Source organism: Hippocampus zosterae, chromosome 13 (genome assembly GCF_025434085.1).
Source record: "Hippocampus zosterae strain Florida chromosome 13, ASM2543408v3, whole genome shotgun sequence".
Classification (NCBI taxonomy): domain Eukaryota; kingdom Metazoa; phylum Chordata; class Actinopteri; order Syngnathiformes; family Syngnathidae; genus Hippocampus; species Hippocampus zosterae.
The window spans coordinates 22,224,433-22,246,817 of record NC_067463.1 but is presented as its reverse complement, the minus strand read 5'-3'; the positions used below and the strand labels follow the sequence as shown (position 1 = coordinate 22,246,817).

The 22,385-nt window shown below is 44.7% G+C and overlaps 1 protein-coding gene across 7 annotated transcripts; it reads left to right on the top strand.

Annotated features, from left to right (window-relative positions):
- Positions 1 to 142: 142 nt before the first annotated feature.
- LOC127613536 (nucleus accumbens-associated protein 1-like) lies at positions 143 to 12,636 on the top strand. 7 transcript variants are annotated; one of them, XM_052084616.1, is made up of 8 exons: positions 143 to 490; positions 5,054 to 5,204; positions 6,650 to 6,892; positions 8,372 to 9,089; positions 10,056 to 10,341; positions 11,531 to 11,628; positions 11,709 to 12,034; positions 12,150 to 12,636. In XM_052084616.1, exons 1-7 carry the CDS (start codon positions 378 to 380, stop codon positions 12,032 to 12,034), a joined length of 1,935 nt encoding a protein of 644 aa, XP_051940576.1. In that variant the 5' UTR covers positions 143 to 377; the 3' UTR covers positions 12,150 to 12,636. The 7 variants fall into 7 exon arrangements, with proteins under 7 accessions (XP_051940576.1, XP_051940577.1, XP_051940581.1 ...); XM_052084617.1 differs by having other exon boundaries at positions 145 to 490; positions 8,372 to 8,572; positions 8,663 to 9,089; positions 11,709 to 12,636; XM_052084621.1 differs by lacking the exon at positions 143 to 490 and adding an exon at positions 670 to 822 and having other exon boundaries at positions 8,372 to 8,572; positions 8,663 to 9,089; positions 11,709 to 12,636.
- The last annotated feature ends 9,749 nt before the right edge of the window (positions 12,637 to 22,385 follow it).

Here is a 22,385-nt window from a genome sequence, read left to right as displayed (position 1 = left end):
TGAGTTGGGGAGTGAGCTGGTCCCTTTAAGAACCCCTGCACAAAACTGCACTTTTAGGGAAATTAGGAACAATCAATTACTTATGAGGGGAGAACTTTGATTTCAGAGCGTGGATTAAAAGTGTAATTTCAAATCGTCCCTGAAGGCAACACCTGACAAATCGATTGTTCCACTTGGCCATGCACGTCGGGTAATACCAAATCCCTTTCGGTGTGTATAATCGATGGTTCTGCAGCCTGTCTGCAACCTACGAGGCAGCATACCCCGCTTTGCCCATATAGTACTAGAGCCCCCCCCCCTCCCTTCTTCCTTTCCGTCAAGCACGTGTGTGTACGTGCATTCCTTCATGATGCTGCAGCGTCCAGTCTCAGTAATGAATGGCTGCCTGCGTCGCGGCGGAGGAACACACCACCACCACCGTCACCATTAGCAAGCTTCTCGGGCGCCGCCGCTGTTGCTCCACCGCGAACGAGTTCCAGCGGCCGAAGGGGTGAGTGAGTTGTTGCACGCCGCCCAGCAGCAACGCACACGCGCGGAGAGAGTGTCAGTTTGGCTGCGGTGTGATGCCCAGCGGAACTTCCTTTTTTTCCTGGTGATGTTAGGTTTTTTGTAGGGGGGGGGGGGTTGGTGGATGATGACCCTCAATAAGTTGAGGGTGGGGTTTTTTTAATTGTTTTACACGGCGAAAGGTGAAGTTGAGCGAGCTGCCGTGTACGGTGGGGGATGGGCGAAGGGAAAGTGGAGAAACTTTATAGCACCGACCGACTCATCGCAGCGGGCTAGCCCACAACCCCCCCTGACGCCCCCGCCTCTGTCCTGGCGGTGAGTGCCTCCACGAGTCCATCACTCTTCCTATAAACTTGCCACACAAAAAAAGAGACAATCCGTTTCCATGACAGCTGTGGAACGTGTCATAATACACAATACTAACAAAAGTGTTTTAATCGTTCGATGTGAGGTTTTTTTCGACTCCGCTTCGACCGGGGACCCCGTGTACTTTTCTTCCCCGCCGCTTGTCTCGCCATGCCGTTGGACTCGTTCGTCTGTGTCCCGGGATGACCTGTTGAAGTCGCGGTTCAAAATATCGACAGTCGTAACGATACGGTTGGTCGAAGCGAGTCAACGAGAATGGTTTTTTAAAATTGTTTTAAATCGATGTTAAGTAACGACATTAAAATGGAGGGGGTCCCGTATGCTGCTTCATGGTGGCCGTTTTCGGCGGAATGGATCCGGCGATAAGGACAGGATCGCGGCGAGGAAGAAGATAAGCGAGACACTCGTTAATTCGTCTATTTTGAATTCGAACGTTTGACTGAACGCAAAGAAAATCGCTTTTTCCTCTTGTGTGTGTGTGGCCCATTTCGTTTTTTTTTATTTGTGTCGTCGCCGCCACCCGCCCCCCATTCCTCCTTCCCTCCCTCCCCTCCTCTCTCGCTCTCCCTCCCGCCGGCCCGGGCCAGCCGAGGACTCCCAAATCCCGCGGCTGGCTGGCTGGCACACTGCGGGGCACCGTCAGCTCGCTTCACCCCGCGGTGGTCCTCCGGCTCTCTGCTCCGGTGGCTCCCCACGTCTCGTTTCCATCTCCGCCTCCTCTTCGGGCGAGACTGGTCGGCTCCGCTCGACTCGCACAAGTGAGGCGATTTCTCCCTTTTTAACGGATGGAATTTTGGGGTTAAGTTTTCTTAAGCTCCGGTCGCGCTCCGTCGGGGGGGGCGCGGGGGTTGGCTGAGAGCGTAGCCGCATTTCGGTGCTCGAGTCCCGGCCGCTGAGTTGAACGCGCCACCTCGGAGCTTGGGTTTAAACTACCACGGAAATGGATTTTTGTGGTTGTAATGCGAGCGGTTTTAAGAAATGTGTCCAGAGGTGTGGTGGCAGCGGCGTTAGCCTTAGCTTTAGCTCGCTACGTGCTAGCACGGGCCACCTTTTTTTTTAAGCAGGAAACTGAGCTGAATTCTTCATGAGCTTCTCCAAGTGAGTCTGTGTAATATATTAAGCATTTCGAGTGAGTGGAAATGTGCCATTTGTTACGTTGTGACAAGGTTCACCTGTTTTAAAGGGGCGCAAGGGGGCCCGGTTCAAAGGTCAAGTGGTGGCAATTAGTCCTCTTATGTTTCCTGGATGCTGAGGTGACCCTAGTTGAACTGCGGCCAAGGGGATGAAAGGCAGCTGGCTGTCAGAGAAGAGTCATTGGATGGCATCTAGAGCTAGATAACCGCACATTTGAGGGAAATCTATGGTTTTGGACCAACCCTGAAGGCAACGCATGCAATAGAGAAATAGATTAAGAAGAATCAGTCAGTTGTGTTAAATGGGGTGTCATAATTTCAGACTGACGCTTATAGAAGAATGGATGGATAGCAACCTTGATTTTTAGACTCTCTCCGAAGGCGTCACCCGACTCGAGACGCCGGTTTGGGCAAACGGGATGATGGATGGATAAGTTGAAAATGGAACGTGAACAAAGTTATGCCGCAGCCCGGCGTGATGATATCAGAGAGGACCCCCCCCCCACCTCCGCTCGGCCTCGGGCGGCTCGACTGTGCGAAGAACATGCTTTTGCATTTCAAAATGTCAGTCATAACAAATTGTTACTCTCCGAGTGAAACGCTTACTTGTGAGATTGCTCGCAAATCACGTTCACGTGACACGCGCCTTCCCTCGAAATCTGCGTGCTTTCATCTTTTTTTGACACGGTTAAGCCAGACGGTGTTCACTGGTGGCTTAAGGGGCCTGACAGTTCAAAGGTCAAGTGACGCTAATTAACTCCCAAGTTTTGTTTTCGGGATGCGGCAGTGACCCCCACGGCCCCCCGTTGACCCACCACGGGGCGTCCTCGGATGACAAATCAATGATCCTCGCGCGCGCGCGCAACGCCTTGGAACGCGTCTTTTGTCTTGACTCGGTTCCTCGCTGCGCGTTATCAGCGCGCTCAGGCTTTAATTTATTAGGCACAATGGCTCGTCGCCATGGCGACCGTCTGCTTATTATTCATGCCGCTGCACATATTTACACCTGGAAGCCGCGCCGCCGTCTCGACTGTCGCTGGAGGCCACGCAAAGTGCAAAATGTCACCAGCGGTGCGAAATGGTGCGTTCTCGACACTCGTTGGGACATTTTCGGATCCGTTTCACGGAACAAACACGAGACATTTATGCTACGCTAACGTCAACAAAGAGCGTCTAAACGGAAAGAGCTGCTTTCTCAGTACTCTGGGATACAAATTGCAAATAACTGGTTGAAAGCTCTCGTGTTTGAAGGGAAGTTGCGATTTCTGACCGCCCCCGAAGGCAAAACACCTGACTCAATTAAAAAACGGGGGTTTCCGCAGGGGTGGGGCGGCCCGGTGGTCCAGTGGTTAGCGCGTCGACCTCACAGTACAGAGGCACTTGGTTCGATCCCAGCTAAGCGTGAAGTTTGCATGTTTTCCCCGGGCCTGCGTGGGTTTTCTTGGGGTATTCCGGTTTCCTCTGGACAAAAAAAAAAAAAGTATTTGCTTTCCAGTGTGTTTTAAAAAAAGTTGACACATTTTAAAGTGGCCCTTGCATTCTGTTTTTTTTTTTGTTACCCTCAAACGAAAAAGTTTGGACACGCCCATTTTAAGACATTTGTCACAATGTCCTTGAAACAATGACAGTCAAATTGTCTCTTTCAGGGTCATAAATCTTCACCGGGAAGAATAATTCCAATTCCGAATTGAACTTTACTCAAAATGCTTCTTTCAGACAAATGAGTCCGTTTCCCGTGACCTAAAACGTTGTAAATGGAGCAAATGATTCGTCTTTTTCCTCATCCTCGTATTACGAGGCTAACGTCGTCACCCATCAAATGCTAGCAAAACGTGTGATGCTGTTAAAAAAAAAGCATTTCCGGTAAAGTCTTTCAATGTAAAATGCGGCACTGGCGCGATAAATGGTGGTTGGTCCTCTTTATTTCTTTTGCGTGCCTCCATCGCTAGTCGTTAGCCGCAGTAAAGCGTCCAAATGAATGATAAGCGAGTGCAAATGGAGCGCCAAGGTGCTACTTCAGCTCACTGCTGCTTTGCTTAATCATTCTCAAAACGCTATTTAGTGTTTAGTGACGGAAATGCTCTTGCTGCCTTGAAACAGACCACCTGAATGTTACTACATTATCAGTCAATATTAGACGTTCCTTCCTGCTTTTATTTTCCACGACTGGTGGGCATAATTTGCCCCCCAAAATGATTTTTTTTTTTTTTGGAGAGAGAAAAATCAATTTTTGTGACTAAAATATTTAAAGAAATATTAGACGTTCCTTCTTGCATTTATTTTCCACGACTGGTGGGCATAATTTAGCCCCCAAAAGGCCTTCTTTTTTCTTTTTCTTTTTTTTTTTTTTTGGAGAGAGAAAAATCAATTTTTATGACTAAAATATTTAATGAAATATTAAATCGGAAATGCCAACGTTTTTGCATTGCGAAATTAGAATTTCTACAAAAAGACAAACTTTTTCAATGACGTATGCTCTAATATTTTGGGGGTAAAATGCAATCTCGGAAGAAAGTACGTGCGTGCATATTTGTGTGTGTGTGTGTGTGTATATATATATATATATATACATATAGATTATTATTATTATTATATATAAATATTATAAATTAATGTTTCATCCCTCCTGCGTACATTTTAACCCCCCCGCCCCCCTTTTCAAGAAGCAGCCCTTCGGCACTTTGAACCAAAAGAGTCGGCGCGGACGGGAAGTGAGTCACGCGTAAACCAAATCTATTCTTAAGGGACAGATTTATTTCACGTCACGTCGGCTGTCGGTCCACTTTTTGATCAGAGCTTGTTGCATGACGTCGAAAAATAGATGAGTTATGTAAGTGACTCTGCTTTGACCGCGCGATGGGGGGCGGGGGGGGGGAAGAAAAGTGGGCCAGGAAGCATCAAAAGACTCCGAATTGCACTGCGGATGTGTCGCGATGAGGTAAAATAAAGCAGACTCTTGAATTTGACTGCAGTTGGGGGGGGGGGGGGGGGGGTTTACAGTAAAATAAGCTATCGCGTCTCATATTATTGTTTTGTTGGTCTCACAGAGCGCGTGGTGCTGGGCACAGCGTTATGGCTCAGACGCTACAGATGGCGATCCCCAACTTTGGCAACAACGTCCTGGAGTGTCTGAACGAGCAGCGTCTGCAGGGTCTCTACTGTGATGTGTCCGTGGTGGTCAAGGGACACGCCTTCAAGGTTCAACTTTTTTTTTTTCTTCTTAAGTCGCAGATCAATAGACCGTGTCTATATTCACTGTGAAGATGTCGAGTTCATGCTGGTTTCTGCAATGACTGGTAAGGGAGGAATCAGTTTCCATAGTCAAGTCATTTTGTGGTCCTAAATTACATTTAGCCCCACTCCCGGCCCCCGCAGTCATGGGTCCTTGGTCCCACTAATTTTGCAGATTTTATCTATTTATTTTATTATTATTCTTTTTGCACAGTTGCGCCGTGATCGATTCTCGTTTGGTGCATAATTCCGCTCCGGGTCACTAGATGGCAGCACCCTTTGACACTAAATTTGAAAAAGGAAGCAAGAAAAACAAATTATTCCAACTTTGGCATTTTTTGATGAAAACACTCCTCTTTAATCCTGTTTGATACGCCGACAATAAAAAAAAAAGAAAATATTTAAATAAAAATTTTAATGCAATAAAAATTAAAATACTGACGGTTTCGCCAAATAAAAATTATTGATCAAATTATTACAATTATTAAATACTCTATTTAAAGAAAGAAAATATACTTTCAAAAAAGCTTTATTTTAAAAATTAAAAAAGAATGCCGCAAATGAAATACAAGAAAATGGAAAAAAATATATAAACCTAAAATATTATATGATGACCACCCAAATCACAAAACAAATCCATCAATCTCAGAGTCGAGCACAATCGCCTGGGTTGCCCCCCCCCCCCCCATCATGTTTGGTCGCGCTTCAGGAAATGTGCAATTATTGTTTTTCAACTCGTTGGCCTTTCCGGTGCGAACTCGGCGTGAAGAGCGTGCCTGCCGCAGAGTCCGCATGCTCATTTTCTCCAGAGTTCACTCGACCAAATCGTTTTGTTTGACGACGTGCGGCCGGGTTTAATTAGTCCCTCGGCGATTGCCGCGCCATTCAATTGCCGAGATAAGAAACGAGAGCGTCGCGGCCGTTTTTAAATGTTTTTCCAGCGGCGACCGATTGTCCGCACACTCTCCCGTCTCGCATCTTCATCTCGCGTTTAATAAATAAAGTTCGAAGGCGTCGTAATTAACCCTCCGGGGCGGTTTGATTCCCATCAAATGAACACGACAACAAAATGGAATTTTTCTCACACTGCTCACCGAAACAACTTGAGTTTCTCATCGGGCATTGCTTTATTTTTGTGGTCCAATAGAATTATGGAGGGGGAAAAAAACAACAACGTATCTTGCACAAACTCGAGATGTGCCGGATGTCGCACTGCAGTAAACTTTGGTTGAATGCGTGCAGGATACCATGAAATTTGGCTCACCTGACAACGTTGAACCAAAAGTTAGTTGCCCTCTAGAAATCGAACCCTTTCGCTATTCACATGAAAAAGATGCAGTTCTCAAATTAAATAAATAGTCTGGAAATAGTTTGCCACTTTTCTAAATCGCCTCCACGGTTGCCCTTCCCAGGCCCACCGCGCGGTGCTGGCGGCCAGCTCGTCGTACTTCCGCGACCTGTTCAACGCCGGCGGCAAAAGTTCGGTGGTGGAGCTGCCGGCGGCCGTGCAGCCGCAGAGCTTCCAGCAGATCTTGGCCTTCTGCTACACGGGCCGCCTGAGCATGAACGTGGGAGACCAGTTCCTGCTGATGTACACCGCTGGCTTCTTGCAGATCCAGCAGATCATGGAGAAGGGCACCGAGTTTTTTCTCAAGGTATAATTTATTATTAATTTATTATTATTATTATTATTCCGGACCATAAGCTTCGACTTTTGTCACGCGCTTTCAGATCTGCGGTTTATTTAATGAAGCGGCCTATGTAAAGATTTTTCTAACGGCCGCCAGGGGGCGTGCGAGCATAAAAGGTAAGAGCGAGACAAGTGTCGACGAAGACGCTATCATCTGTCACACTGGAAACAAACGGCCACGAGAGGGCGCAGTTGGCCCGTTTTGGGTTGCACTGCATCCACCAAGGATTGCGATGCCCCGCCCCCCCCCCATCCCCAAAACACAACTCCCGAAATACAGTCAGTAATCGCTCGCTTATCGCGGTTAATGTCGTTTGATCGTTTGCGGCTGAAAGTCCGAGCAACATATACAAGTACTGTACTCCATGTATAAGTAAAAAAATTATTTTTACTTATTATTTAATTTTATTATTATTTTTTTAATGTTTGAAAAAAAAATTTATTTATTTGTTATTTATTATTTTTTAAATTTATTTTTATGTTATGTGAAAAAATCCGTGCTGCTCTGAACCCGTGATAAACGAACCGCGAAGTAGCGAGGGATCACTGTACATTGTCATGAAAATTTACACAAAAGCAGTCGACCGAGTGTTATGGCAAGCGAGGATTTTTTTTCAAAAAAATATATAAAAAGCCTTATTTGACGGCGAACAGTGACTTTTATGGGGTTTTTTTAAACCAGTCCTGTTGGCGGTAAGCGGCGCTGCCACGTCACGGGCACTAATTGCAAAGGAAAGTTGCAATGTGGGCACGTGCGGCTTATAGACGGGCGCGGCTTATATGCGTGCAATTTTTAATTTTTTTCCTTTTGAAATGTAGCGGGTGCGGCTTAGAATCAGGTGCGCTCTCTAGTCCAAAAATTACGCGATGCTTTCTTCAAAGTAAACATTTGATTTCAACACGTCGCTGATTTTTCCAACATTGGAATTAGTCAAAGTAGATAAAAATTTGCATGTTAATTGATTGTATTTTGAGTTGTCATTGATACATTTGAAATACAGTCAAACCTCGGTTTTCGAAAGTCGAGACAAAAATGTGGAAATTTTCTTTTTATTATTATTTTTATATTTATTATATTTAATATATATATTTAATACTAATTTATTATAAATTAGTTTTTTTTTTTTAATTATTTTTTTTAAGGGCTCGGATTACAACCGAAAATCGGTTCTCAACCAAATTGAGCGCACTTGAATGCACCGCTTGACTCCTCTCGCCTTCCTTACACGAGGAAGTGACGCTTCCTCCTGTAGCGTTCCATTGTAAGCAGACGTGTTCAATCAAGATTTTATTTACATTTTTTTTTTAAGAGTGTGGTTTCGGTTTCCGAACAGCCTTCCGGAAGGGATTACGGTCGAAAAGCAAAGTATGACTGTATTATAAAAATGGTGAGAGCGTTGAAGCGGCGATGTCTCACTCTTTGGTTTATTTGGGAATCGGACAGGTGTCCTCCCCGAGCTGCGACTCGCAGGGTCTCCACAGCGAGGAGGCGGAGCCTCAGAGTCCCGTCACTCAGACGGCGGGAGGGGCGGGCGCTACCCCGCTTGGCACCACGGCCGCCAGACCCGCCGCTTGTTTGACGCCGCTCCCCCTTATGTCCAAGGTCAAGACGGAGCAGGCGGCCACCGCCCCTCAATCGCAACAGGTGACACCCCCCCCCCCCCACCCCCCCGGCCGGCCTGGTCCCGCCATTTCTGCGCGGTTACATTTGTACCTGAACGAAAACATTTTTCAGGAGGGCTTCCCCTATTCGGTGGTCTGCATCCCGGTGGCCAAGCGACTGTGGGAGGGGGGTAACGGAGGAAGCGCGTCGGCCGGCGCCGCCCAAAGAAAGGCGGCGCGCTACTCTTCCTCCTCGTCCTCCTCCTCCTCCTTCACCTCCAGCGGCGCTACGCAGGATTCCGCCGGGCGGGGACCCGCCTCTGCATTACTGGCCGCGGGCGCCGCTAACAACAACAACAACAACAACAATAATAGTCATAACGGAGGAACGCCCGACGGCACGAGTCCCGGCGCGCTCAGCCTGTACACGAGCGACTCGCCCATCAGCTACCACGACGACGAGGAAGAGGACGAAATGGCCGAGGAGAGCGCCGAAGAACAGTACAGGCAAATCTGCAATATTTACAGCATGTACGGCATGCTCAACGCCAACGCCGCAGGTCAGAAGTGCCAATTTCCGCTTCTCGCAAGTACGGAAAGTTGATTTAACTTGCGCCCCGAACGTCTTCGCTCGTGTGTTTTTACTGTGATAAGTTTCACGTTCAAATGTGACAAAGTTTGGCTTTCAAAACAAAACGAAGTGATTCCGGTTCAGCCCTATGCAAATATGGATTCTTGGCCTTATTATTATTATTATTATATTTTTTTACAGCATCGTTACTGAGAGAGGATCTTTGATTTCAAAGCTACATACAAACAACTTCACCTGTTCCAAGCCGCCCCCCCCCTCAAAAAAATCTGCATTTTTCTACTCTGTTGTAAAGTGAAACAAATACCAAGGGTTGTCAAACAGTCTGACTTTAATTCGTCCTTTATTGTTGTTCAGCGTTAAGGGACACCAACCCCCCCACCCCCAAACATTTTATATACAGGTATATATATATAAAATTTTTCATTGGATATCCTGATTTATTTTTCAAATGAATGGACCACTTCAGTGTTTGTTGGAATTTTTTTTCTGCCAAATATTGAAATCGGGCCCTTCACATTTAACATTGTTAATAATCATGTTATAACATAAGATAAGATAAGATATCCTTTATTCGTCCCACACTGGGGAAATTTACAGCCTCCAGCAGCAAGAATGTATGTAGAAAGAAGAAAGGAGAAAGAGAAAAAAAAAACATGATTATTAACAATGTTCCCCTTTAACATTGTTAATAATCATGTTGTAACATGATTATTAACATTTTGCATTTTAATGCTTTATCCTGGTTAACCTAGTGAGATTTTAATGCAGTAATTATCCAGGTAAAATGTGAAATTTGACTTTCTGTTCAGGTCAGGTGGAGGTTTTTTTTTTTTCTCCTTCTTCCAGATTTAGCGAAATGTGTAGGAACCCTGAGATTGAAATGCTCCAACACAATTTTTTTGCTCAGCCCTGACGTCTCGTTTTGACCCGACAGTGCCCGGTGAGAAGGTGGAGGCGCTGCCGGACGCGGGCGCCGACTCAGGGCGCCGAGGCGGGCGCCCCCGGCAGGAGCTGGCGTCGCTGCCGTCGGAGCTCATCAGCCAGATCGGCAACCGCTGCCATTCCAAACTCTACGAGGAGGGCGACCCGGCGGAGAAGCTGGAGCTGGTGAGCGGCACGGCCGTGTTCATCTCGCGGGCGCAGCTGATGAACTGCCATGTCAGCGCCGGCACGCGACACAAGGTTCTGCTCAGGCGCCTGCTGGCCGCCTTCTTTGACAGGTGAGTGAGCGCCGCTTCGGTCATTCAACTTCCTGTTTGTACGTCAGAGACATTTTTTTTTTTTTTTTTTGCAAAGTCAATTCAGTTAAAAAAAAAATGTACACCTTTCTTCCGAAACGGCGCCACTTCAGTCTGGCGTCCAACCTTAATGTGGCTTTCGGGGATGACGACGGCTGTGTCGATATCTTGTCATCAATTTCATATTTCATATAGTCATATTTCATTTTTTTTTTTTCTCCAAATACTTTTTTGTTGTCTAATGACATTTTATCGGTGCAAATTTGGTTTGAAAAATGCGTAACATTATTTCAATATTGAAATTAATAATTTGTAACTAGGGTTGATTAATTTTTTTTTTATATATATATGTATATATAAAAAAAATACACACACCCTGTTTGTGTAATATGTCATAATAATGTTATATTATTGCTTCGAAGCTCCCGTGTTTAATTTCCTTTTGTGCACAAACAATTTTTAAAAAATTGAAATTAAAATATTACATTTTTTTATGAAATGAATATGCATTCCTTTTTAAATTGCAATAAAATCCTAATAATAAATAAAAATAATAATTGATCGTGTCATCTCAAATTGGCTTATTTATATATATATATATATATATATATATATATATATATATATAATAATTTCCTTTTGTGCACAATTTTAAAAAATTGAAATTAAAATATTATTTTTTTTAATGAAATGAATCTGCATTCCTTTTTAAATTGCAATAAAATCGTAATAATAAATAAAAATAATAATTGATAGTGTCATCTCAAATTGGCTTATACATACTGTATATATATATATATATATATATATATATATATATATATATATATATATATATATATATATATATATATGTAATAATTTCCTTTTGTGCACAATTTTAAAAAATTGAAATTAAAATATTAATTTTTTAATGAAATGAATATGCATTCCTTTTTAAATTGCAATAAAAATGTATTTTTTAATTTGATCATGTCATTTCAAATTGGCCTTATACATACAGTATGTGTATATATATTATATATATAATATATATATATATATATATATATACACACACACATACATAGATATGAATATAGATCTATATCTCTATATTTGATGCATTTTCAAGCGTTGAATTAGAATGTGAATTTTCTGGCTCTTATTTTTGCCAATTGCGCGCGCACAGGAGCACCCTGGCTAACAGTTGCGGCACGGGCATCCGCTCGTCCACCAACGACCCGAGTCGCAAGCCGCTGGACAACCGAGTGCTGCACGCCGTCAAATGTCAGTTGCTGGCCGCCGCCGCCGCCAACCGCATCCCCCCCAAACGGTCGCTCGCAACCTTCTTGGTCCTCTTTTGTCAGTCTACTGCCAGAACTTTGCGCCCAGCTTCCGGGAGAGCGAGATGAACGCCATCGCCGCCGACATGTGCACCAACGCCCGCCGCGTGGTGCGCAAAAGCTGGATCCCCAAACTCAAGCTCCTGATGGCCGACGGCGACGCCTACTCTTCCTTCCTGGCCGACAGCGTCAAGATGGAGGCCGACGGGCTGGGCGGCGAGCACGGCTTTGAGGCCGCCTCCCTGGAGGCGGCGGCGACCGGGGGGGGGGACGGCGGGGCCGCGCCCGCCGACACCCTCCAGGACGGCGGCGGCGGCGGGGGCGGAGGAGACGGCGGCGCTTTGCTTTGAGTGAGTGAACGGACCGCCGGATTTTCGGGCGGAGGGCGGGAGGGGGGGCGCGGCTTCCGGTCTTTTGCTTCCTTTTCGAGCGTCACTTCCTTCCGCTTTTTGACGCTCTTCCCAGCCCACAGAACACAGCATGTACCCGGGACGGGAGGAAGTGGGCTTCTCCCGTCTGCATGTAGCGCCGACGCGGTTCTCCTCCCGCCAAAATCGATCATGTATTACCCCCCCCGGCCCCCCTCCCTTCATCGTGAATGTACGTGGGTTTCGTGTCGGCTTTGCACCGAAGAACAACTTGAGTTTGTTTACATTTCCTTCCCATTTTATTTTTATTTTTTTACATGATTCTGCTAAAATTGCAGCAGGATTTTGCTGTGAGAACTTTGTCATTGGGAGCACAATGAAGCTAACGAAGGTTTTTTCTTGAGGGGGGGGGGGCTCAAAGTAGCCCAGACAAAACAGCGAAGGAATGGCAATATTTTTTTTTATTGTTCATCTCCCACTAAAATGGATCCCGTATTCCCCTTCAAAGTCACACTGAATGAACGTTCGACTTGTGGGGAAGGTTTTTTTTTCCTTTAAAAATCTTACATTTTGATTTTTTTTTTTTTTTTAAGGTTCCAACAAATTAATCGGCCGAGGTTAGACCAATTAAAATCGTCCTTAAAATCGTTTTTATTTTATTTTTACTTTTTTTTTAATTTATTTTTTTTTATTTGTTTGCAAATCACCACATTACAACAAAAGACGGATAACGACATTCAAACTTTTGCCCCCATTCCAGAAAAATCGACAAAAAATTCAGATGATTTTTGACGATTTTTTTTCTCTCTGGTGTAGTTGAAACAAATGTTTTTTTTATTATTTTTATTTTATTTTATTTTATTTTATTTTATTTTTTTATTGCAGTGTTGCTTTGAGAAATCGTCTTGTCACTGGTTGGCCTAATTCCAAGTTGATTTGAAGAAAAGAAAAAAAAAGATGGTTTGTGCATTTTTGCCAGGGACGTATACCCCCCCCCCCTTTTAATCGCCCCTTTCACGCCAATTTGCACAGCGGTAGGGCCCACATTTGTTCACCCTTACGCACAGAACGCAAGTGTCGAACCTTTCAACGCGAGAGGAGTGCGCGTATTAAACCTGGCACTCCGTTTCATGCTACCCCCCCACCCACCCACAATAAGCTACAATTTGGAAATCACGCTCGATGCTGGCGTCTAAAATGGCAACGATTGCTTTTGACGCGCCATGAGCGGCAAATGTCGGGTCGGCCCTTGAGCCGAGCGGTCCCCTTTCAAAGCGGTCGGCAGCGCCATTTTGCTTTGAGTGCGCCACAAGTAGTTTGACTTTGCCCCCCCCCCCCTTTTTACACGCAGACGCCGTTTCTGCCTTTCGCGCCCGAGTTCTCGAATAGCAGAAAAGGGCCACTGCCACTTGCAACCGTCACGCCCCCACCACCCCCACATGCAGGCGATGGGTGGTGGTGTGGGGGGGGGGGGGTACGCATGCGACGGGCGAGTGCCGCACGCAAATTTTTGTTAATGTTGCCATGGTAACCAAATTATATACAGACCCCCCCCCCCCCCTCTTCCACTAAACCTTTGAATGTCATCAACATTTGAGCACCTTATTCCCAACCGGGCGTTGCGTTCGAAAGCGTAGAAGTGTTTGGTGGTGGGAGGAGTCTCTGGAGTTGACCTTTATGGCGCCGTCCAATCGGAACTCGTCTTTTATATCGATCGATTCTGAAGTGTTGTCTTTAAAGCGAAAGCGTTTACAATTCTTTTTTTGTTCTTATATGAGAGGGGAAATTACTCAGCCCCCCCCCGACACCCCCATCCCTTCCTCTCCGGTACACTTCTGGGTGGGGTGGGGGGGGGGGGGGCACCCATATATTCCGGTACGTTGACTTAAATGCGCCACCTTAAATATTCACCACTGTCGGCAGGCAGGGAAGACGAGGACAGAGTGAGCCCCCCTCTACCCCCCCCACCCCCCTAAACATTATGACTGCCTAATATGTGTGCGCATATTAATGCCGCTCCTCACACAGATTCCCACATCTCCTTTTATGGCGCGTGTCAGCCAGAGTGCCATCGACACACTCCATATATGTGTGTGTGTGTGTGTGTGTCTGGCTCCTGATTGCGCATGCTTGCCCCCCCCCCCCCCCCGCGTGGGTGGCATGTTTGTTTTCGTCTGCCTTTCTCACACACACACACACACACCTATCTTATGCACCAAAGTCATGTTTATATTCCTTTGAATGGACAAACAAAGCGTCATATTCTGTTATGGGCTTTACATGTATCTAAAATGGGGAAGGGGGGGGGCTGCGGACGTTGCCACCCGCCACCCCATGTTTAAAAAAAAAAAAAACAAATTAAAATGTAAAAAGTGAGGATGAAGAGAGGGTCTCTGTCTGTCCTCTCCCCCCACCCCCCACCCCCACCCCCCCCGCCAATGGCCATCGCCCAATCCTAAGCGCGATATTGACCAGACTGTTGTTGAACTGAGCGAATTCTAATCATGCCAGACTTGAAGGAAGGGAGGAGAGGACGGGAGGGAGGGAGGAAAAAAAATGGGGGGGAGGGATGTGTGTTAAACAATCTGGCAGGACAGTCAAAGAGGCACTGCGGCAGTCACAATGGAGACAAAAGAGAGGCGAAGAGGAAGAGTCTCCGATGTAAACGCCTGCGCTGCATGTTTGTTGACGTCACCTCTGCAGTCTTTTGTTTTGGGTTTGGGTTTTTTCTCCCAAAATGGACGCGGGCGAGGGGTCGGACAAACGACAAACGACAGAAAAACGACGATGGCAGCGTAAGGTGATGATTAGGCAATAGTGTTTTTTTTTTTTTAAGCGGGATCTCACGAAAATGGAAATTTTTTTAGAAACAAGCGAATTTTGATCTGCTTTTTCTCACAGAAATTGCTGCATCGGAGGCATAACAGCCAATCTGGGTTCCGCGTGAAAGGCCCCAGCCAAGTGCTTTCAATCCAAATCTTTGGGAGCCAAAATGGCGACCCGGCAGGGCCCCTTGACTGTCTCATGATGAGATGGACGTACTGTCCATGCAATGCGGTTTAAAAAAAAAAAAAAACGTCGTGAGAAACCGCCGCCAGTGACATTGAACTGTGAGGTCCATGCGTCTCATTATCTGAATGTGTGAACCCGCAGCGGTTGCGGGAAAGGCGTCGGCTAAACCAATACCGGCTCGTTACGCCTCTGTCTTCACATGCTGTAGAATCCTGGCGTGCGGGGGTGGGGGGTTGGGGGGGGTTCAAAAAAAGTTGGCTGTCGCATAAAAAAAAATAACTTTTGGGACGTTCGAATTCCGAAGAGCTTTGTTTGTAAACATTTCATGACACGTTTGTTTGTTTTTTGAGCTTGTAGTTGTTCAGAGGCAAGATCCTACTAAGAATGAACCCGCGCGCGCACGACGTAGTCGCCCAGACTGGCTTGAGTTGTATCGTAGTTTAGGGAAAGAGAATCACATATTTTTGCATCGTTGTATGACCGGGGGAGGGGGGGGGGGCTTATTTTTATTTTTCCAGCTTTTGCTACGATCGCGGTGCTAAGAATGCGGACGTTTGCCACAAATGATGCACCGCCAGGCATCTGAATGTTTTTTTTAAAAATGACACCCTTCGCATATCTTGACTTTTTTTTTTCTACCCGGTTCGTCGTGTTCAGAGACATTTTTTTTTTTTTATGTACGACAACAATATCATCTGATGGGTTTTTTTGCGGGGGGAGGGGGGGGTCGCGGCCATTAGGATGCTAGGTGAGTAGTCGGGATTTTACCATCGCAACTTTTTTTGGTGAGGATATTTTTTTTGGGGGTTGCAAATTTTATGAGGATGCAAAATTGAGATGTTAAAGCTTTTTTTTCCCCCACTTTCCAATTTTGACTTTTAATTTTGTAGAACGCGGCAATTGGGATGCTAAGAGTATAGTCGGGATTTTGCCATTGCAACTTTTTATTTTTTGGGGTGGGTTGCAATTTTATGAGGATGCAAAATTGAGATTTTAAAGCTTTTTTTTTCCCCCCTTTCCAATTTGGACTTTTAATTTTGTAAAACGCGGCAATTGGGATGCTAAGAGTATAGTCGGGATTTTGCCATCGCAACTTTTTATTTTTTGGGGGGGTTGCAATTTTATGAGGATGCAAAATTGAGATTTTAAAGCCCCCCCCCTTTCCAATTTGGATTTTTAATTTTGTCAAATGCAGCCATTGAGATGCAAGGAAAATAGTCCGAATTTCACCATCAACTTTTTTTTTTCTTGAAATATGACTTGTAATGTGAAGAGTCCTCTTGCAAAAAGCTGCTGTTTGTCTCGCAAAAGACTTCATTCTTGTAAATAACGTATTGAATGGAAGATCGACCCCACCGGCCCCCCCCCCCCCCCCCCAAGCTTTTTTTTCATTGAAATGGAAAATTGAAAAGAGGCAATTTTTCCTCTTGGTCCAAAAAAATTCACAAAATTGAAAACTTCAATGATTTCAAACGCGTTAGAATTGTTCTCATGACTCCACAATATTCAGACTTTCACATAAAAAACTGACTTTTTTAAAAAATCAGTATTACTTCGTAAAAAAACAAACAAATCTCTTCATAACTTTTACAAATTTACAGATTATCATTGAAATTTGGATTTGTCCCATTTTGACTAGTGTTCGTCATCATGGCACGCTATTGTGAAATATGACTTTTTTGGAATATTGTCGACACTTGACAAAGTGTTTTTTGTCTTTTATTCTTCGGAAATTGACAAAAACATTTCCAACTTTATTCTTGCAAGAATTCACAAAATATTGTGACGTCATTCTGGCAATTTCACAACTTGAGTTTCATCGAGATGTGACCGGATTCGAATGCTGTGCGAATAGTTGCCGTTTTGACAACAATTGTTCAAAGTTTCCTAAGATTTGATTAAAAAAAAATATTTATAAAAAAGTTTTGTATCCAAACAAGAATTGCCAGAATCGTATGATTTTTATTAGTTTTTTCAATACAATTTTCTCGCAAACTTGTTTAGCCCCGTCAAATATGACTTCATCGACAAGAAGTCGTAAAATTTTGGAAAGCTGCGAGGCAACTGAATGTTTTTAAAGCCGACAAAAACTAACAAAACGAAAGCAATCAATGAATCAATCCAAAGTGACTTTACTTGAAAGCGGCGCTGCCGCCTGAATGTTTTTCCTCGCCGCAACCCGAGTGCGACGTCCGCCCCTAACCATGATTGTCTTTTTTTTCCCCTGGAAAAATTAAAATAACACAACCAAAAAAAAAGTCTCAATCACTGTAATGATGTGCGCACCTTGAAAGCCCAGCGCGAATGCAATCTGACAAACTCCCAAACGGAGACCAAATCCGAAATTCCTTGCCTGTCTGTCTTCAGCTATCCACAGGGAGGCGCCAAAGTGACCAACGCGAGCACCGTTTGGAGTCTTTTTGATTTGTATTACTTTGAAGGAAGCGCCTTTGGGTGAGCCCGAGATGGCGCTTCAAGCCCTTTGCACCTTTCTGAGCATGCTCACTTTGTCACTTCCTGGTTGGAGGGGGTCACGGGACAAGTGGGTGGCGGCAGGCCGGCGTTTTTTTTTTGTTTGTTTGTTTTGTTTTTTGTACATTTTCATTCTTCCTTTTTATGCATTGTGTCCTCTTTTATGACATTTTTTTAAGTGTAAAACGGTCACTTGAGAGTCATTTAGACTGAACAACAAAATCAGATGGAATTTGTTTTCCGCCCCAATTTGTTTTCCCGCTGTTCGAAAGAAGTGTTTGTTGTAAGTGGGTGGGGGTGTCCAAATGGCCTGTTTGAAGTTTTGATGTGAATGTCAAAGGAAAAATCTACCCCGCAAACAATCCAGACTTTGCGTAACCCATCAGCTTTTGTTCCTTCGATCTTTCAATGGTGAAAATTGGATTTTGTAAAATGAAGGTTTTCATTCTACTTGGCAGGATTTTCTTTGAAAATCTTTGCTTTTTCCTTTTGTTGTTAAAATTCTTCCGGTATTGTGACTTTCTTTCTCAATTGAGGCTGAAATTTTGCACAAAAAAAGTACATCACTGTGACACGATCACTAATCTTTCAAATGTTTTGAATTTGTTTTGTCCAACATGAAGACCTTCATTGAAATTTGTCAAGAATTTCACCAAATTTAACCAACAATCATTGGCATCACGTCAACGCATTTGTCCATATGACAAATGGGGCGATCCTATCAAATATCGCCCACTCGGCGGAATTTCAAAAGTGGCCTTCAAAGTCTGCCAAAAGTCAAATTGACTTGTAATTCACGTGAGGTGGGGTGGATTTTTCTTGTTTTGGAGCCCCCTGGTGGCGGTGTGGCATTTAATTTTTTTTTAAAAAAAGCAAAACTAGTCAAACGGCGGAACAAAGATTCCAACCTTGATTCCGCACGCCACATACAAATGTCACACACACGTAGTTTAGATACGCGGAGACCTCAGAAGAACCTCAGTATGTGTGCGCGCTCGGCTTTGCACATTAATGCAGTTTGTTTTCCTACAAAGGGAAAAAGTTTACCTCGGAAGCTCTCAGCCATTTTGTATGCGACGGCAGCTGACGCGCGCGCTGTGCCATGTCGTCACTTTTCAAGGGGAAAACATTTTCGAAATGAAATCCATCGTGTGACTTGATTCATCTTTTACCCTTCCAAATAGGGCAACCAAATTTTGATTTTGTACTCTAATTTCCTTTTCCCCCCAGAATTAGTACACAAAACCCCCCAAAAATATATATAAATACGTATATATTCTAGCAAATGTACAACTTTATTGTTATTTTCCCTGTTGTGATGACTTTTTCTAGCTGAATTCCATTTTTCTCGTAAAAGCTATTTTAGTCACCCCATCAAACATTTTTTTTAATCGGATTTTATCACAAAGTGGCCTTTTTGTAAAATTAAAAAATGTAACAAGCAACTTTTCTCATGTAAAATTCAGACTGTAAAAATATTTTTTTCAGTTTTGATTCCAAATTTTTCTCAATTAAAAAAAAAAATCACTTTTCAGCGGAATTACAAGTCTCCGAATCTTTTTTTAAACATATTTTAATGCGAAATAGTGACAGAACAAATTCATATCCCAAGTTAGAATTTCCTAATCTCTTTGATTGTCAAGCAAACTGATTATATAAAAATAGATTTTTGAAAATAACTTTGTTTTAGATATTCCAGATCCATGACTGCTTTGTAATGACTTTATTCTTGTAAAAAAAAAAAGACTTCATACTACTACTTTTTTACAAATCCTTTTCTCAAATTATATATTCAAATTCAATATCCTTTTTGTTTTTGTCTTTCCAACTTTATTCACCCAAAAAAAAACCACCCTGTACATGAACGCCCCCTCCCAGTGACCTTCCGACCTTGCAAAGTGACGACTTGACGCAAAGCGGCCGTCTGCCAGCTGAGAGTCCACGCAAAGGCACAGTCTTACCTCACACGTCGCCATAGCAACCGTGAAGGACGCTCCTCGTCTCTGGGCGTTCTTTCTCATTTCTGCACGATGAATAAAAAGCATAGTAATAAATATCAACATACAGTATACCCATACCTCTCTCTCTCTATATATATATACATATATACAGCTGTCTCTCCCGCTATTTGAAGTGTACAGGATGATATATGGAAGCGCGCCGGGTGTCTTCTCCGTGTCTCGGGCGCACAGCAATCTAACAAGCCGTTGGTTTGGGGCAACTCGAACTCAAACCTGTCACGAATGCTCAGCGCGCCAAATCCGCCCCCCTCCGGGCCCGTGTAAAATGTCCGACCCCCCCCCCCCCCCACGTGTTTTAAGTGCCAATGACTTGTGAATTCCTAACTGTGACCCCCCCCCCCCCAAATCATCATCCAAATAATAAGAAATGAGAATTGCACATTAACTACTGTAAAGAGAAATGTGACTGACTGAACGATGAGGATGCCGTCTGAATAAAAGCAAATGTTTGTCATAAAACGTGTCCGCATTTCCATTTGAAATGGGGCGGGAGGAGCGAAGACGTCATCATCCTTGTATTCTTCAAGTGATGTTTTTCTGCCACCTTGTGGTCACCTTGACACTTTGCAGGCGTTTGAACTCCAAAGATGTTCGTCTCTTTACATTACAAACACACTGGTGGGACGAAAGAAGACGCCGTGGACAAGACAGTTACTGGGGGTGAAAAAAATAACTAAATACATATATATTTGGGCAAAAAAGGAAGCACACGTGATCAGAAAAACGTGTCCGTCTGACGAGCGTCGTGTCGTTTCGTCTAGTTTAGTTCAGGCTGGTTAGATCAAAGCTTCTTTGAACTGTGACGTTGGTTGCGTCAGCGCTGAACGCATAAGACGCCGAATGAGTATTTTTAATCAAAGGCAATTGGTGGAACAAACACAAATGAAAAACTGTTTTTTCTTTAGTTTGTGAAGTGCAGGCAGGGATTACATTTGGATGTTCTATGCACACGTGTAAATTGTTCAAAAACTCCTTTTTTTTATGAATCTCGTTGAATATGAAAGTGCATGAGGACATTTTTCAAGAGCAATGACTTGTGAAAGTTTTGTGCAATCAGTCGCAAGGCAAATAAGCATCCACTGTATGCGAATGACAAAAGTCAATCGCACATTTGTCAAAGGAACTCTTCAGGTGCTTTGTGAAAGGCTTTCTAAAAGATACGTTTGTGAAATGTCAACCCAATCAGCCTGCCATGCGTGTTTTTGGAATGTGGGAAGAAACCGGAGTACCCGGAGAAAACCCACACAGGCCCGGGGAGAACATGCAAACTCCACACAGGGAGGCCAGAGCTGGAATCGAACCTGGTAACTCTCTGCGCTGTGAAGTTGATGTGCTGACCACTGGACTACCGTGCTGCCGTTACTACATGTATTTATACAAGACTTGTATCTTCCGAACCGCTTGATCCTCACTAGGGTCGCGGGGGGTGCTGGAGCCTATCCCAGCCGTCTTCTGGCAGTAGGCAGGGGACACCCTGAATTGTTTGCCAGCCAATCACAGGGCACACAGAGACGAACAACCATCCACGCTCACATTCACACCTAGGGACAATTTAGAGCGTCCAATCAGCCTACCATGCATGTTTTTTGGAATGTGGGAGGAAACCGGAGCACCCGGAGAAAACCCACGCAGGCCCGGGGAGAACATGCAAACTCCACACAGGGAGGCCGGAGCTGGAATCGAACCCGCTACCTCTGCACTGTGAAGCCGACGTGCTAACCACTGGACTACCGGGCCGCCCAAGACTTATATACATGTTTAAATATATTAGTGTATGTATAGTGTTAACTAACGTTAATTACTACAAACACTTCTCCATGCACGTATAGAATTAAATTTGGCCTTATAAATATTTTTTCTACTCATACACATGTACATGTACCTATACGGGGTGGGGGGGGGGGTCTTCGCTACTTGGCCGATTTTGGTTTATCGCAGGTGGTTTGGGTCCCCATTAACTGCGATAAATGAGGGATGACTGTAGATCAGAAAGGATTGTCCACTCTTCACAACCGGGATTCTTTGTCATTTCAAGTGGCCTCCACCTCCAGTCAGACTTGATTCATGACAGACGGGGCCTCGGGGCGAGAGAGAGCCGGATGGCAAAGCAGCCAGTGCTGACCGGACCGCCCTCTTTGCTGACCGGATGCTCCCCAAGTGAGGAACACGGACTTGTTCGCCTCGTCTGTGCGGCCACATTTCAGAGCTCCCTGCATCACTTCCACGCTGCCGCCACCGTCAAGAGGAGGAGAAGGAAGGTCCACCGGGGACAAGTTGGAACGGACTGCATGTAAGAGGACCTGACAGACGGGTAAGAAGCAGCAATAAGGGCGGTGCCCAAAAAAGGGGGGTGGGTTCCCTAATTTAGCCACTAACGGCAGTTTTACTTTGTAACATGACATTCGGTAGACATGTCGATGATAAGGAGACCCACAAAAAAAGTCTCAAGAAGCCATGCCGGGAAGCGCACAAAAGTCAGATAGTCTGATGACTCAAATCGAATTGCAATCCAGAGAGTCGTTTTTTTTAAATTCAGTCCCCAAATTTGGTACTTCGGTCTGTTATGAGTAGACCCCCCCCCCCCCCCCCCCGCCCCCATCTCCCCAAAAAAATACATCTCCAGAAATCATGTTGGAAAGTCATTTGGGCTCAAGAGCTGCATTTTTGAAATTCATTTTGGCCCCCAGACAGTTTCAATTTGCTGCCGTCAAAATTGAAAGGCATGTCGATTATTCGTCAACAGACAAAAAGCCTCAAGAATTGTTCGTACGCAGCGACATGGCTGGCGTTGCGCTTCTCTCCCGAAGGGCCTCTCGGACACAAGTAAC

What these genes read in the sequence shown, in the direction of transcription:
- LOC127613536 (XM_052084616.1), top strand. Translation starts at nt 378, where the DNA reads ATGGCTGCCTGCGTCGCGGCGGAGGAACACACCACCACCACCGTCACC. An exon ending in TCAAGGGACACGCCTTCAAG is followed by an intron (nt 5,205 to 6,649) that starts GTTCAACTTTTT and finishes TGCCCTTCCCAG; the next exon opens with GCCCACCGCGCGGTGCTGGC. An exon ending in GCACCGAGTTTTTTCTCAAG is followed by an intron (nt 6,893 to 8,371) that starts GTATAATTTATT and finishes GGAATCGGACAG; the next exon opens with GTGTCCTCCCCGAGCTGCGA.